This window comes from Lissotriton helveticus, chromosome 3_1 (genome assembly GCF_964261635.1).
Source record: "Lissotriton helveticus chromosome 3_1, aLisHel1.1, whole genome shotgun sequence".
Lineage (NCBI taxonomy): Eukaryota > Metazoa > Chordata > Amphibia > Caudata > Salamandridae > Lissotriton > Lissotriton helveticus.
The window spans coordinates 340,372,736-340,390,010 of record NC_136061.1 but is presented as its reverse complement, the minus strand read 5'-3'; the positions used below and the strand labels follow the sequence as shown (position 1 = coordinate 340,390,010).

Below are 17,275 nucleotides of genomic sequence, written 5' to 3'. Positions count from 1 at the left end.
AAACAGGATATTTTTCCTCCAACTTTCGATTTGGGAATGGGCAGAGATGTGGCAGGTGGTATGTCTCATTGTTTCCTGGAGGAATCTCGTCCCCGGTAACAAGACTTCCTTTTTGTTTGCGAGTAATTGTTACCTCGCGGTCCGTATGTTTGCTGTTTGTGCGGTTGATACCTCTGGTTACCTTGAGAGGCTTGGTACGATCGTTGCTGAGAGAAGCCCCCTCTATTGGAGAAGGATCCACGTCCTTTGGCACCATGAAAGGACGACTTACGAAATTGCAGGCTTCCCAGTGACCTTGCCGTTTCCGTGTCCTTCTTTATGGCCTGCAGGGCCTCGTCGATACGCTGGCCAAAGAGAAACTCCCCATCATATGGCATGTCGATGATCTTAGCCTGGACCACCTGGCGAAATGATGTTGACTTCAGCCAACCCTGCCTTCTCAGCACTGCTGCCCCCGCCAACTGCCTGAAGCCTGTAATGCCACATCTACTGCTGCATCGATCATATCGGCAGAAGTACACTCCCATTCATGTAAGATTTTTCTGGCTTCTGATCTTTCAGGCTCTGGAAGCTTCTCAATATATGGTGAGATATCCGACCCCATTTGTCTACCGTATCTCCCTAATATTGCTAGGGAGTTTGCAGCACGAACAGTAGTTGCAGCTATAGTTGAGACTTTTTTTGCCAATGGAGTCCAGACAACTGCCATCCCTGTCTGGTGGAGCGGTTACCTGTGAAGAGGGGTTCTTGGTCCGTCTTTGAGCCGCTTGGGTGAAGACTGAATCAGTCTTTGATTGCCCTATAAGGCATGCAGGCGAGGTGAGAGATGCCTTATATTTTTTGTCTACGCGTGGCAAGACTGCAGGGAGAGAATTTGGTGTCGACATGATCTTCAGCCCCTCTTTCCAGATGAAGTCTATTATGGGAATTGTTTTCACTTGCCTCTGCGGTTGGTCCTTAAAATCGTAAAGGAAACAGTCATCCTGTTTCATTTCCATGGAAATTAGAAACCTTTTCGTTGCTCTTTCCATTATGAGATGGAATCCTCCAATATCTACAGGAGGAGAGTCCGCAGCAGGTGGAGCAGATGGTGATGGGGTTTGTGTTTGATAGTCATCCCACTCCAACAGTACAGACATCATCAACTTCTCCTTCTTCCCTGTCTCCATCAGTGGTGTCAGCCTCCTGGGTATGGTGAGATGGCGCCGGAGAAGGTGGAATTGTAGATCGTATTTCGGATGCTGGTGTTGGAGAAGATTGTCTTGGAGGCCTAAACGGCGTTACAGAGGCTGGAGGCATGGGCGTCGAAGCGAGCGACTCTGCCGATTCAGATGGAGGGAACTGGCAATAGTAGTCATCCAACATATACTGCAAGTTGTTGAGGAGAGCTAACGGCATCTGTGCCGTAGGCACCGTGGCAGGAGCCTGACTTGTAGGCTTAAGGAACTGCTCTTCTTCCTGATCCTCGTCTTGATATTTTATAAGCGGCTCAGATGGACTCCGAGCTGTGCGGAACCTCTCATCCACATATGATTGCTCTTCATCCTCTTCAGAGTCCAATAGCTGTTCAGGCAACTTCAGCAGGGAGAGAGCCGCTAGTGAATTGCCCCGTCTTTCTAATAAAGAAGCTGCTATAGACGGCGAGGCAAAGGAGACTGCAGACGGTGCAGCAGACCAAACTTGTAATTCCTTACAAGATTAAAGAAGAGTCGTCGACGTTAGGACCGTCGACGGAGATGGTGTATGGACAGTGGCCGCCGACGAGACAGTGAACTTCGTCGACGGGGCAATCATCGTCGACGATGATTTCGCCGACGAGGCAATCTTTGCCGACGAAGATGTAATTTACGTCGACTGTGAGGTCATCGACGGCAAGGTGTCTTCGTCGACGAGGAATCCGTTGAGGGGGTGGTTTTTGTCGACTGGGTAGGCGCCGTCGAGGTGTTCTTCGTCGACGGGACCTTCTTACCCTTCGTCGATGATGGAGCGTCGGCGACCGATGGCATTACCTTAGTCGACGAGATGGGTCGAACTGAAACAGAGACCAGCGTCGGCAGGGAATAGGCCGAAGACATTATCATTTTAGGCCTCGGCAATGAAAAGGTGACCGTCAACGTTTAAGAATCGTCGACGATGACTGTCTACGGAGGAGCTGTCGTCGACGGCTCCTCCGTAGACAGTCAAGACAGTAGAAGTCATTTTCTGAGGTAAAACTTTCTGTGACAGTCTTTTTGATAACAATCGAACAACAGGAGAGTAAGGGTATAAGTTTTCACTCTCTTACCCCTAGTATTAATATTGATAATCAACAGGAGAGCGAAACAACAAAGAACCACCTCAGAAATTCATGTGAGGGATTAACTGGGAAAGAAAAGTGAGGAAAAGGCACACAGTGTGATTATTTAAGAAGAACCCTCACTCACCAACCTAGTGGTGACATGCTTCATCATCGGGTTCCCACTGGAAGGACCTAGTGTCCCTCCAGTGTGCTACAACGCCTGGTTACAGCGGAGCTGGTTCTTGTGAGTGTTGGAGTGGTAGAAAAACCCAATTGTGCTAAGTGAGTGCAATAAAAAGGGGGAATTAAAAAAGCCTAGTTGTGACTGTCAACTATTTTATTAATAGTCCAACCAACACTAGTTAAAAACAGGTGATGAGTGGACTCATAGGTGTGATCTCATTTATTAGAGACCCCTAGTCCTCAATTTAGTCAAAATTGGTCAACATGTTCCAGCTTATTGAGCCCGAGTCGCTCAGCATTCTTCAGGACCAGTAATGTAATCTTCCGGCGGTATGCACGCGCTAAGGTGCACCCAACCGTGAGGATGTTAGTGTGAAAAAGTAAAATAAAATGTGAGAAGTAAAATGTATTACTTATACTCACGGCAAAAGCCGTTTTAGGCTTGCTCAGGTATTTTGCTGAGGCCAAATACAGAAGGCGCCTGGAGACGCTCTACATGGGCGAACACGGCAGGGGGTTATCTTCACGCCGCGTTATTAGTACGCGGGCGGCTCCCCTCCAGCTACCTAGCTAGTCACCACCGCGGCCCGAATAACCCCCTGCCGTGTTCGCCCATGTAGAGCGCCTTCTGTATTTGGCTTTCCTGTGTGCTGAGGGCTGGCTTGTACTTGCCTATGTTGGGTGAGTTACCTGGACCTTGCTGGTTACCCTTTTTGTAACTCTTCCTGGAAAATGCCTGTTGTATGTGCCAAGGCATGTTGGAGGTCCTGCTGGCCTACCGACCCTCCTGCAATTCGTCGATCAGCAAGGGACAGCTTGTGGATGGCTCCTGTGATCCATTGCCTGGACTCCACAGCTGCAAATCCAGGTCCTCCATCCTATCATGAATTACCCCAGAGAAGGGTAGGCATTGTGCTCCTGTCCCTCCTGGACCACTCCAGGAGGCTTGGACTCGGTCTCCTCTCTCCTCAGGTACTCATCTGGAATCCACGCCTGGGTTCCACCGACCGGGCCCACAGGTCATGGTAGCAGCTGGACACCCGAAGCTCCCCACTGACTTCAATGGGCGCTTCCGACACCCCTTCACACCTATGCACCCGGGCACACTGGTGTAGGTATCCTGCTTCTCTGGGTATCGTCCAGTGTGGGTGCTCTCCAACCTCCCGGTTTCCAACGGGGTCCTCTGGGAAGTGTCCCGAATCCTATAAATCCTAACTGCGACTTCCCAATGTTATTCAATGGACACTGACCCGGGGTATCACCTCTGCACCCGGGTGCCTAGGGAATCCTAGTTAATTACCTTTGGTGGTTCCGTGCTTCCCCTGGCCGACAGATACTTGGTTGGTATCCTTGATTAGGTACCCCTTTAGCATTCCACTTATTTAGTATATAGTCACCCCCCCCCCCCCACCAACTGGGGCACCTGAGTTTTTAAGTGCTTCATTACCTGTTTTGTTGATGTATTTGTTGTGTATGCATATCTCCAGGCAGGAGTTAAACCAACGTAGTTTAGTGACTGATGTTGTAATAAATAGTACATATTTTTCAACACTGGCGTGGTTCTTTCCTGTGTGGAAATCACTGACTGATTTGTGTGGTAATTCCACCTGCTTTACACCCTAGCGGATAAGCCTTAGCTTCTCTCCACAACTATCCCTTGAGAGCTTTGGTTATCAGGGACGACTTACACTATCACTAAGGGTTGCCTGGACTCAGCGCAAAGTGTATCACCAATAGATGTAAACTATTTACTGAGCCAGCCTCCTATATACTGCTCAAGAAAAAAAATCTAGTACCAGTCAGACACCTGGGAATAATTCTAAAGTAAAGAATCTGCGGCTAGAAGTCTCTAGCAGATGGGGTTGGTAAGTGTATTACACAGGGAGGTCGCACAACCACACTATATAATACACCCCTAAGGAAGCTAGACTTTGCAGATATTTCCCCACTTTTGCCCCCCATTTGAACTACTAGATATTGGTTTTTCAACTCTCAGAGCACTGAAGCCTGCTAGCCAGGCTCCAGTGTCAGTGTTATTTCCCCTATAACTGTTCAATTGTAACTCAACTGGCAAGGACTTTAGCACCCCTGTAAGACCCTAGTAAATAGTACCCCTAGTACCTAAGGCATGCGAACTATAAAGGGTTTCTAAGGCATGCAGCATGCATTATTCCACCCCAAGGGACCCACACAAAAACTACAGGCAGACTGCCACTGCAGGCTGCGGAAAAGGGTGAAAGCCTTTCTGAAAACACAACATTGCACAATCCCTGTGTGCAATGCCCTTACACTGCATGTACTAGATGTAAATCACCCCTAAAGCAGGCCTTAAGAGCCCCGAGGCAGGGTGCATTATATTACATGTGCATGAGCAGATATGCCCCACTGATGTCTAATTTGATTACTGGATATTGTAAATGATCAGGGAATCCATCTTAAAGGCATGTACTGGGCACTGATCATTAAGAGTTTAACAGATCCATGATCGATTCATTGAAACCAATGGCGTTTGGTATCAAACATATTGTCTTGATAAATCCGTAATGATGCCCGTATCAGCTTTATGAAGACATTCACCAACAGGTCACCGTGAAGTACCCCCTGAAACCTACTAGTCCTCTTGTGTGCTGGATGACTGGTATCGTCCAGCCTGCCACCAGAGACGAGTTTCTGATCCCTGAGGTGAGAGTCCGCGCTCTCGGCGGTCAGAAGCAAATTGGTAGAGAGGTGATCACACCTCCTCCAGCAGGATGGCTAGTGAATTAGCATGTCAAGGTCAGAAGCTTCAAAGCCACTGCTGCCATTGATATGCGACCCTGGATTCCCCCAGTCCTAGGGAAAGTTACCCCCTGCCATGAGGCCCATTTAGCAGTAGAGCAGATGGGAAAATTAGCTAGACAGGAGGTGTGTCACACTTACAGGCTAGGCACATCCCTAAGGTGGGCCATCTGAAGTGGATAGTCGAAGAATGGTTTCACCATCCTGTTTTCGGTGAAACTATACCCTCTGAGTCAGGTTTATGCCCACTCTAAACAGGACGTGGTCATATAGGGGGTATAGTAAGCCATGGGGCAGGTAGCCCATTGGCCACTACCTTACACCCCGCCCAACACCTCGAAATGTAGTATTTAGGTGGACGCCTGGCACCAGGAACACAGATTTGCCTACTGGGAACAGAAGGAGGACAAAGAACAGCAGACCATGCAAAAACTTTGGCCCAGCCCCGGGATTGGCACCAAACCCTGCCTGCTGCTGTTATGACAATCACAAAGACCAGACTCGTCCAAGAACCCGGAGGGCAGCCAGCATTTCCCTGCAGTCACCAACCACATCTGCCCAGTACACCGTTCTACTGACCACCGGGTCCACCTAGGGAGCAGCACCTCAGGAGACGAACCTTGAGGCTCCCAGAAGTAAGACTGGTCTCCCTAGGGTGTTTTGAGCCGCTAAACCCTCCAGGAGCCCCCAGCACCTCTGCTCAGGGTACAAAGGCCCTTGCAGCAGCCAAGGCTTTTTAAGTCAGTACATCAACCCTGCCAAGATCGACCAACCGACTAGGGACATTCGCATCACTAAGAATCCCCGGGAGTGGCCCGGTTGTCTGATTCTTTCCCCATCACAAGGTCGACCCCATGAAGTGAGAGCCTCCAACGTAAGAGCCCCGCTGGACAAAACACCTCTGCACCTGAGCCCCCAGCCATAGCCCAAGTCAACCAACTGATATCGTTTTCCCAGAGACCCCAAGAGTGTGCCCCCCTTTGGGTTAAGCCGGACTAGTCCCCAAGTCCTTACTTGCAGCCTTTTTCTTGTTACAAGTTTCTCCATTGACTTTACCGTGTAGCGCTCAAGGTTACTATCGGGACTAGCACATCAGCACCCAGACACAACAGGACAGGTAATACCATACTGCTGGTGGTTCTATGGACTTTGGCCCCTAAGCACCTTAAGTCCAAGAGATCAACCCTAACAACCGTTCACAATTATACCTATGCAGTGATTGTTTCTCCATTAGGATAACGCACAAGTTACTACTTGTGTAACGAATTATCTGTAAGAGACATTAGTTAGTATTAGATTCCTTACCTTAGAATATCCCCAGGCGTCAGACTGGATCCGGAAATTTTTGCGTAGCAGTACCCTTGCGCGTCGGTAGGCGTCGTCTGCGGCTCCGCGTACGTCGTCGGCGCCGTGATGACATCGTCGGAGTACTTAGACGCCGCCTCTGCGTGCTCACGTCAGTTCTTAGACACAGCTTTTCCGCACCAGAAACGCAGAGCCATGTTAAAAACCAACACTGGTGCCATTGAAACTAGGGCCCTGAAAGGGGACAACCCTAAGCCTAGATATTGGTTCGCAGAACGGGGAGGATGGGTGGGTCGGTAAGGAATCTAATGCTAACTAATGTCTCTTACAGATATATCGTTACACAAGTAGTAACTTGTGCATCTGAAAGACACGTTAGTATTAGATTCCTTACCTTAGAATAGATACCCCAGCAATACCAACCCCAGTGGTGGGTCTGTGAACCAATAATCACACCAGAAAGTCCTGGAGGACGGAACGGCCAAAGAAGCCATCCCTCCGGACTTGGCTGTCCAGGCAGTAGTGTCTCGCAAACGTGTGCAGCGATGCCCACGTAGCTGCCTGACAGATGTCTTGTAAGGGCACTCCCCTGCCCAGGGCAGTGGTAGTCGCCGCGGCTCGGGTAGAATGAGCCCGCAATCCAGCAGGAGGCTCCTTCCTAGCCAAGGAGTAGCATGCCTGGATACACAGGATGATCCACCGAGAGATGGTCCTCTTGTGCACCGCTTTCCCCTTCTTCGCGCCCACGTAACCAACAAAGAGTTGGTCATCCAACCGGAACTGGCGTGTGCGATCCAAGTAGAATGAGAGCGCACGTTTTGGGTCCAGACGGTGGAGCCGCTCTTCCTCTTTAGAGGGATTCGGTGGCGGGAAGAAGGTTGGCAAGGTGATAGACTGCCCGATGTGGAAGGCCGTGACAACCTTGGGCAGGAAAGAAGGTTTGGTACGCAGCACCACTTTGTCCGGATGGACAGAAAGGAAAGGTGGAGTACAAGAAAGGGCCTGGAGCTCACTCACTCTCCTGGCAGAGGTGATGGCAACCAGGAAATCAGTCTTCAAAGTCAGAAGGCGAAGAGGACAGTTGTGAAGTGGCTCAAAGGGAGCGTACATCAGAAATGTAAGAACCAGGTTCAAGTCCCACTGAGGCATCACAAACGGAACAGGAGGAAACGTGTGTGTGATGCCCTTAAGAAATCTATTAACAATAGGGGACTTGAACAAAGAAGGTTGATCAGGCAGCCTGAGAAAGGCTGAAAGGGCAGAAAGGTAGCCCTTGATAGGGCCCAGAGCAGAGCCCTGCTGGGCAAGAGAAAGAAGGAAGAGAAGGACTTCAGAAAGAGGGGCATTGAGGGGATCCACAGCCTTTGCTGTGCACCATGCCACAAATCTGTTCCACCTGCAGGCGTATACCGACTTTGTGGAGGGACGCCTGGCTGCCAGAATGATGTTACAAACTTCAGGAGGCAAGTCAAATGGCCTCAACTGTCACCGCTCAATCTCCAAGCATGGAGGTGGAGACTGGACAGTTTCGGGTGGAGGACCGTCCCCTGCTGCTGCGACAGAAGGTCCTCCTGAAGAGGCAGACGAACCGGGGGATTGACTGACAGACTGAGTAGCTCTGGATACCAGTACCTTCGCGCCCTGTCCGGAGCCACAAGGATGACTTGGGCCCGGTCGCGCTTGATCTTCTTCAGCACTCTGGGCAGAAGTGGTATAGGCGGAAAGGCGTACAACAGACCGCAACTCCACTCGCGACGAAAAGCGTCTCCGAGCGAGTGCCGCCTTGGAAATTCCAACGCGCAGAACTGATGACATTGCGCGTTCTCTTCGGTGGCGAATAGATCTAACCAAGGCTCTCCCCATCGCTGAAAGAGGCCTTGCGCCACGTCCGAGTTCAGACGCCATTCGTGATCCATCATGCACCGACGACTGAGCTCGTCCGCCCTGGCGTTCAGAGAACCTGCCAGGTGTTGAGCCACCAGGGTCACGCCCTGGCGTTCCAGCCATTGCCAAAGGCGAAGAGCCTCTTGACAAAGGATCGACGACCCCACCCCGCCTTGTTTGTTGCAGTACCACATGGCGGTGGTGTTGTCCGTGAATACCTGCACTACACTCCCCCGGACAGAGGGGAGGAATGCCTTCAGTGCCAGACGAATCGCCCGGAGCTCCAACAGGTTGATGTGGAGCCGGGTCCCCGCCGGAGACCAGAGGCCTCTGATCTCCGCCTCTCCCAAGTGGCCTCCCCAGCCCTGGAGGGACGCGTCCGTCACAACTACGTGCTCCGGTTGGGGAAGGGAGAGGGATCTGCCGCTGACCCAATCGCGGTCCGTAAGCCACCACTGCAGCTGTCTCGCAGTGCCCTCCGAGATCAGGACGTGGTCGGATAGGTTGCCCTGATGCTGGGCCGACTGAAACTTCAGGTCCCACTGCAGAGCCCGCATCCGCCACCTGGCGTGATGCACCAGTAGGATGCAGGAGGCCATCAGCCCCAGAAGCTGCAGCGTCAACCTGACCGAAACCCGGGATAACGGCTGAAAGATGGGAATCAGAGCCTGAATATCCCGGACCCGCTGTTCGGGTGGATAAACCCGAAACCGCGCCGAGTCCAGAACCGCTCCGATGAAGAGGAGCTTCTGAGAGGGGCACAGGTGTGACTTCGGCACATTGATGGAGTACCCCAGCTGGTGCAGGAGGTCCGCCGTCGTCTGGAAGTGGCTGACGACTGTCTGGGGCGAGCCCGCCTTCAACAGCCAGTCGTCGAGGTAGGGGAAGACTGAAACCCCTAACCTGCGCAGATGAGCTGCGACCACCGCCATCACCTTTGTGAACACCCGTGGGGCGCTGGTAAGGCCGAAGGGGAGCACGGTAAATTGAAAGTGCTCGTGGCCCACCATGAACCGCAGGTAGCGCCGGTGAGCAGGCAGGACGGGGATATGAAAGTAAGCGTCCTGCAAGTCCAATGCTACCATCCAGTCTCCTGGGTCCAGGGCAGCCAGAACCTGAGCCAGTGTCAGCATCTTGAACTTCTCCTTCCGGAGGAAGCCGTTGACGTTCCTTAGGTCCAAGATAAGGCGTAGGCCCCCTTTGCCCTTCTTGGGTACCAGAAAGTAGTGGGAGTAGCAACCACACCCTACTTCTGGCCCAGGAACGCGCTCGATGGCCCCCTTGGCCAAGAGGGCCGTAACTTCCTCCTGCAGGAGTCGCAAATGATCCCCCGATACACGGTGGTTCTGCGGTGGCATGGCTGGAGGAGTCGGTTCGAAGGGGGGGGGTTAGCCCCTTCGGACGATTTGCAGCACCCACCTGTCCGATGTGACAGTGCGCCAGTGGAGGTGGTGATGGCGAAACCTGCCCCCCACTGGCGTCACATGGGCCTGAAAGCACGGACTAGGAGGGTTTAGAGGCGGATGCTGCGGGGGAAGGTGTGGACTGACCTCGCCGCTGCCCCCGACCGACCGGACGGCGGTTCCCACGGTCGCCACCGCGTTGGTTATTGCCCTGCGGTGCGTGACTGGCGGCGCGTGTGGGCGCACCCCTTCCGTGGCCACGAAAGGAGTGAAAGGCAGCCGATTGCTGGCGCTGGCCCGAGAGGCCCAAGGACTTGGCCGTAGCCCTGGAGTCCTTAAAGCGCTCAAGCGCATGGTCTGCCTTGTCGCCAAAGATGCGACGGACATCGAACGGCATGTCTGTCCATGAGCGTGCTCTGGACATCTGCCGAGAAGTTGGCGGACCTCAGCCAGGCGTGGCGTCTGACCGCCACCATCGTTGCCATCGCTCTACCTAGCGAGTCGGTGGTATCCAGCCCACACCTGATGGAATACTTGGCTGCATCCCGGCCCTCCACAAGGGCTTGGCCGAGTTTGGCCCGTACCTCCAACGGACACTCTGGCAGCACTTCCGCGACCTTATCCCACACAGAGTGGGTGTAACGTCCCAAGAGGCAGGCGGTGTTGGAAGACTAAGGGATGAGAAAATCTTCTTCCCATACTGGTCATACCTCTTGGATTCCCTGTCCGGCGGGAATGCGGTCTGGGAATTGGAGGCCTGGATGACCAGGCTCTCGGGGGTAGGACAGGAAACATGGGTCGCCCGGGGCTGGGCAGTGGCGTCTGGCCACGTTCCTACCTACGGGCGAACCCGTAGCGGGCTTGGACCAAGTGCCCAGAAGAACGTCAGTCAAGGCCTCATTAAAGGGCAGCAGAGGCTCGGCCGAGCTTGACTGCGGTTTAAGGACCTCAGTGAGGAGGTTAGTCCTCACGGCCGCGACGGGGAGATCAAGGCCCAAGGCCTTGGCAGCCCTCATCAAAACCACACTATATGTTGCCCCCTCCTCCGAAGCCACGGTAGGAGGGGAGACAAAACCAGTGTCCGGAGAGGTGTCCAGGCCACTGGCCTCCCCAAGGTCTCCTGTCCAGTCCTCATGAGACTGACACTCCCTGGTCAGAGGGTCCTCAGACCCCTCCCAGTCCTCTTCATCACCCATCTCCTGAAACTCAGGGTTCTCAGCTAATGGGGCCTGTTCGTAGAAGTGAAACTCCCCAAACGATGTCTGGAGCGGCGCCCAACGGGGCCGCCCCGGCGCCGGAACAGGAACGAAGGTGGAACCGGGGACGGCGCCGCCCGAGGACGGCGCCGGAGGCGACACCTGAGGGTCCGACGCCGGGGAGGTCGTAAGGTCCACCGGTGACAAACCAGATCCCGAAGGAGGTCCAGCGGCGTCCTGCGGCGCCGGGCCCGAAGGTGCCGGCGGCGCTGGAACAACTGAACCCCTCGGCGCCGGGCCCGAAGGCGCCGGCGGCGTCGGGATAACAGGAACCTGCGGCGCCGGGCCCGAAGGCGTCGGCGGCGCCGGGGCCGAAGCTCCGGACGGCGTCGGGGCAGATCCCCCCGACCCGCTAGGGGTCCCAGACGGGTCCGCTGGGCGCGAAGGCGCCGCGGAGCCCGTCGGAGGAGAGAGTTTACTCATGGCCATGAGGAAGCGCTCGATCTCCTCCGGCGTCGCGTTGAGCCCAGGGACCGTAGGGTATGGGGCTGGACGTGGCGCCCGCGACTCAAGCGCAGCCGCGTGGGTGGTGTCACCCGAACGCCCGGCCGCATCACGCGAGCGGCGGGGGGAGTCCGAGGAGCGATGATGCCGCTTGGACTTCTTGTGCCGCTTACCTGACGACGACTTCGACCCGGAGGAGTGCGGCCTACCCTCGGAACTGTGATGGCTCCGAGCCCGCGACCTGTCCCTCGACCTCCCATGGGATCGGGACCTCTCGCGGCGCGGGGCCGACTGCCGGAGTTCGAGCCGCCTGCGGGACCGCTCCCGTCTGGCCTTCGAAGAGAGGGCCCGGCAGTCGGAGCAGGCCTTGTCGTCGTGGTCGACGCCGAGACAAGATAAACACACGCGATGAGGATCCGTGACCGACATCAGGCGGTCGCAATCATCGCAGTGCTTAAACCCGGGCATCCCTACGGCACCGTTGGAGTCGAAGACTCGAAAAAGGATCAAAAATGATCAAAAAGGGTTAGTCAAAAAGAGACTAGGGTTACTGCTTTTTCCAGATCTGCGCTTGCTGGCGCGGAAAAAAGAAGAACTGACGTCAGCACGCGGAGGCGGCGTCTAAGTACTCCGACGATGTTATCACGGCGCCCACGACGGACGCGGAGCCGCAGACGACGCCTACCGACGAGCAAGGGTACTGCTACGCATAAATTTCCGGATCCAGTCTGACGCCTGGGGATATTCTAAGGTAAGGAATCTAATACTAACGTGTCTCTTTCAGATATTTCAGCATTCAAGGCTCATGCCTCAAATCTGACCGCTTTTGCTATTTTACTGTGTTTCTGTAAAAACGAGAACTCTGAAAGTACTTACCGGATTACGATGATCTTGGTGTCTAAATTTATATAAAAACCTAAGATATTTTTCTAAATTGGTTTTGAATTTCTTCTTGAGTGTGTCTCTCTTTTTTTGACTCTGTGTGTACAACACCTTTAACAAGCTAAAAGCTGCTCGAGCACACTACCACCAGTAGGGCACTTTGCGATTGTTAAAGCAAGCCCCTGTAAACCAATAAGGGTAGCCTGGACTTTCTGCACAGAGGACCTCATTTTGGTACACTATATAGAAAGCCAGCTTCCTACAACCCCATTTCGGAAGCTACACTTATGTCCCTGGAGATGCTGCTTGACCTACAAGCTCAGGCAACAAAACTACCTGAGTTATCCAGCAAAAAAACCTACACAAAATGTAAGAAGCAACAAATGTTTCAGCAATTACTTTCCATTTGGCTCACATAATCTGGAACTCCTTACCAGTAGCTGTACAAATAAACCCAGATCTCACACGCTCACAGAAAATTCAAAATGCAGCTTTTAAGCAAGTAATAGCTACCACCTGCAAATCAGCACAGTTTCTAAATTGCAGCACATTAGTAATAAGTAGCTTACCTAACCAATACATGTTAGTTAAATCAAAGTTTAAATGTTTAGTACTCAAAATACAACATTGCTCCAAAATGGCTGTTAATGCTCAATAGATGTATACATTATAAACATAAAACCATTCAAGCAAACTCCTATCATACATAGAATAAATTGCATAATGTGCTAAACAACTGAGATTCATTCAAGAAGAAATAACAGGATGATTTTCCAGGAATATAATCTACTACAAGGATTCTAGAAAACAGCCTTACAAGTCACTGTACATCATCATTTTGGCTGAATTATTTTTCAGTATATTTTTTTTTAGGAAGTTCATTTTATAAACCAAATGGACTTGCCTACCTCATACTTTTACACAGCATTTGAGGTGAAAATTAAAACAATTAGTAAATAGTGTAGATGAAAGGTGAACACAGAAAGAGTCCCACTTACCAATGTCAGAGTCACCCCCACTACAGGAGTTCAACTTACGAAATATCTCCTGTTTCTTCGACTTCACCATTGGTGATGTGTTTTCCAACTTGGTGAAGAAGGAAGGAAGGTAGTTTACGTTACCCGGGGAACGAGAGTCATTTCTGTAAGGAACATAAACACACTGACTATTCAACAGATACAATACATCGATACAATTATGCAAAGAGATTATAAAAGCAATTGCATTGAACACAACCAGCAACAGCAACATGAAGAAAAGCAACAAGTCACAATATTTAATGAAAGTTATTTAGATGAACTAACAGTGATATAGCCTCAGTACCCGAACACGTACTTTGCACAATAGTGGCAATCCTCAATAATATAAGCAATTAAGCTAAAACTTATATTTCAAAATCAATGTTAAGTCAAATCTGAGCAACAAACCCTGAATTCGAACTGCAAAACGGCAGGAGCAAAGCCCCTTGGAGGAAAAAGCTACATTGACCAATGCCTCTATACATCAAAACAACACTTAAACTACAACATGGACTATGCAGGCTGGGTGGGAGCAAGAGCCAAGGAGTATTTAATCAAATAGCAATGCGTATCTGAGGATCACAATCAGACTAAACTACGTTTTCATCCAATGCCTTCAAATGGAAGAACTGTGGACTGATTTATCGTCCCAGTTTATGTTGAAAAAATACTTAGATCACATTTTAAAAAGGACAGAAGAGTCTAACTGATACATCAGGAAGCGGGTGGGGCAAACAAATAATAGGCACCCAATGAAAAAGGGCCGGCAAATAAACACTGGGGGAGCGGTTAGTGGTGTCCAAGTGATGCAACAAGGGGAGTTCAGACAAGGGGTGTTCAAGGACTAGACCAGAGAAATGGTTAAGGTCACGACTGGGATGAGTAAGCAGCGTACTAGAAGCAAATGACATTTTAAATGAGATTGGCAGAGTATTTATGGGGTGGGAGGAAGGGGAATAATAATCTAGGTCTGAGAATGAGACATCCAGGTCATTGGGAGGATTGTACTAGATCGCAATACCCATCTTGCTTACTGTCTCTTGCAATCCTAAACTGAAATCCACTGGCAGACCTGTATGAGATGACAACACTCAGATAGCACGGTATTCATTAAGGTCTTAATGAAGGCACGCTGACAGAGCAGTTGTATTGGCATCCCTGAAAAGGATTTCAATACTGAAATTACAAGCTGTAGGATAGAAACAACCATTGGTATTGATGCACTGATATGATTGCGTAGATTTCCAATCTTGGACTTGCAGGTGTTGCTAATGGCTTGATTACAGTGGAATTTAAGTGCTGTATGAACTCAAGTGTCCTTTCAGAGCTGCGCCAGATTCAAATACTAGAATGGTAGGGACTGCAGCATATTAGAAGTGTGCCAGATTCCAAACTGGATCCGTAGGTGTGACACATGTCTTGACTGGGATAGATTTACAAAGCATGAACCATGGTGCACAGATGATTGTACAGGTTCCCAATATTGCACAGCATAGAGCAAATCGAAGCAAGTGACAAGTCTCAACCAATATCCATTAGAAAAGAGCTATATCGAGAGCCAGTACATGAATAGAAAAGGATTCTACAGGTCTGGATTAAAGTATGCTTCACAGAGCTTCAATCATTCTTTGAACTACATAGACAGAGTCTTTAGGATTGAGAATCAGGCTACTCTGAACTGAAAGAAGCATAAAGTTGCCTTAGATACTTTAAGCGGAAGTGCGCAACATGAGATGCAATCACAGTGTGGGAGCAGCATAGACTTACAGAGCACATCTGAGAGGTTTCCGTGACTGACACTAGAAAGGGTAGTGCTGTGGCAAGTTAGAGTGTATTGGAAATATAGCAGACAGTACTACCAGGAAAAACAGAGGGGACAGAGCATGCTTGAATGTGGTAATCTATTATGACAAACTAGCTCTCCACATCACCTCAACTTGCATAAGAAAAAAACATGCACACACTACCAATAGAGCAAATCACCAAAAACAGGAAAAGGAAAGAAATAGATTTAAGTGCTACATCAGTGGCTCGTTAAATCCGTGCCAAAGCAATTGCAATATTTTGCGCCTGTTCAATACAATGGATTTCTTGCATTCAAAACAATGCTACTGTTAATCTGTAATACAGCTCTTATTAAGTGGCTGCTGAATGACTATACCACACGTTTCCCTGCTACAGTATATACCTTCCTCTACCTCAAGCCAAGCTTTTGCTAGTCCTGTGTCATATTCTTTAAAAAATGTGCTTTGCCAGGCAAGCCATTCCGGCCTCGTAGCTAGCAAGTGAACATATGGTGGTGGAAAATGTAAACTGCATCATCGTATCTTAAAAAAGCAAAACACACAAAAGAGGGTTCAACTAATAACAAATCCTGCATAAAGAACTTTCACAACACTCACAAATATGTCTGCAATTGCTCCAATCTAGTAACAACACAAATGCAAAATCCTGCATGACGAACTTTCACAACATTCACAAATATGTCTGCAAAGGTTCAAATCTAGTAGCTACACAAATGCAATTCACATATCTTTTATAGAATACGATAGCCTATGTCTATTTTTGCTGTGATTTTGATGGGAATAAGGATGCATGGCAGCGGGGACGAACACTCTCCAAGTGTGCTTAAGACACATTGAATTGAGATTAAATACCCATAGTGAGGGATACTGGAGAAGAGAGCAAGCTAGAAGCATTATAAAGAGTAGTTAGTCAAAGTAAGAGAGGCAGAACTACACTAAGATAAACATGCATCTATGACTAGAATCATCGGTCCTTAATGACAGCTATTACTTTAATGATGAGCAGAAATGACTTACTAGGAATAGCATTTGAAGGAGCAAATGAGGATCAAATACAATTTAACGAGCACACAAAAGCAAATGTGGACGTACTAAAAGGAGCTCTAATAGTTAATGAGAGGAGAAAAATGTATAACGTCTGGCTAAGCATGCCCTGGTTCACTTTTTGTCAATGGAGGATATGACTTGGAGATGTGTCCGCAAAAGGGAACATCCAATGGGCACGAGGAACTAAAAGAGAAACAGGATTACAAAGCAACCATTAGCTTTCTCAAATGATGATACCTCTGTTCCGTGAGCTCAGTCCTTTGGGACAGTAGCAGCACAGGGTCTTGCTTTTCATGTGCAGCGGGGACCCGTGATGGAGAAATAGACTCATAGGGCTCTGAGGTGACGTGGACTCGCTCGGGAGACTTCCCGGGCCTAAATTCACAAGGCAGAATACATAGGTGTTCGTATAATATTAAAAAAAGAAAATAGATCATAGACACAGTCTGAACATTTGAAAAACGTTAGGACGTAGGCTCTCTGTAGGTATTACTCGATTAGTGCCTTTCTCAATTATCATAGGATCGGACTCGCTAACCATGTTCACTTGCCTGCAGCGATAAATGCCATGATAACAACAACATGCATTTTAGGGGACGACGCTGTAAGTTTTACTAACTTAAACTGCTATGAAAATCCAAACACGACAGAAATGTTTTCCCAGAGTTCACCAGGAGATTTATAGAAGACATTATTGTTGATGTGAACAGCATCACCCCATCATGACAAAATAAAGCAACTCTAAATTATCTTTAAGCCCAAGTTCCAACTGATGCAATGTAAAACTAATTCCGCATCTGATTTATTATTCAGCTTCATCGGTTTTGAGCTCTTTACTATTAGTATTATCTTAATAAAGCACATCTTCAGAACTCTTATAGTTAACTGTTACTACATTCCCGTCACTGCTTTCCACATCAAACCCCTTCCTTAAAAACAGCATTCGAACGGCTGACATTCAAACCAAAGTCATACACTCATTGGTCAACAA

The 17,275-nt window shown here is 49.8% G+C and overlaps 1 protein-coding gene across 15 annotated transcripts in view; it reads right to left on the bottom strand.

Annotated features, from left to right (window-relative positions):
• The window catches only part of NCOR1 (nuclear receptor corepressor 1), a 1,934,049-nt gene that overhangs the window by 81,996 nt on the left and 1,834,778 nt on the right, over positions 1 to 17,275 (bottom strand). For 9 of the 15 annotated variants that reach the window (XM_078679974.1, XM_078679979.1, XM_078679975.1 and 6 more), the window contains one exon: positions 13,412 to 13,554. In XM_078679974.1, the coding sequence (XP_078536100.1) occupies positions 13,412 to 13,554 (143 nt within the window). Of the gene's footprint in view, positions 1 to 13,411; positions 13,555 to 16,521; positions 16,660 to 17,275 lie in introns of all 15 variants that reach the window. The other 6 variants (XM_078679968.1, XM_078679976.1, XM_078679969.1 and 3 more) reach the window with 1 other exon arrangement.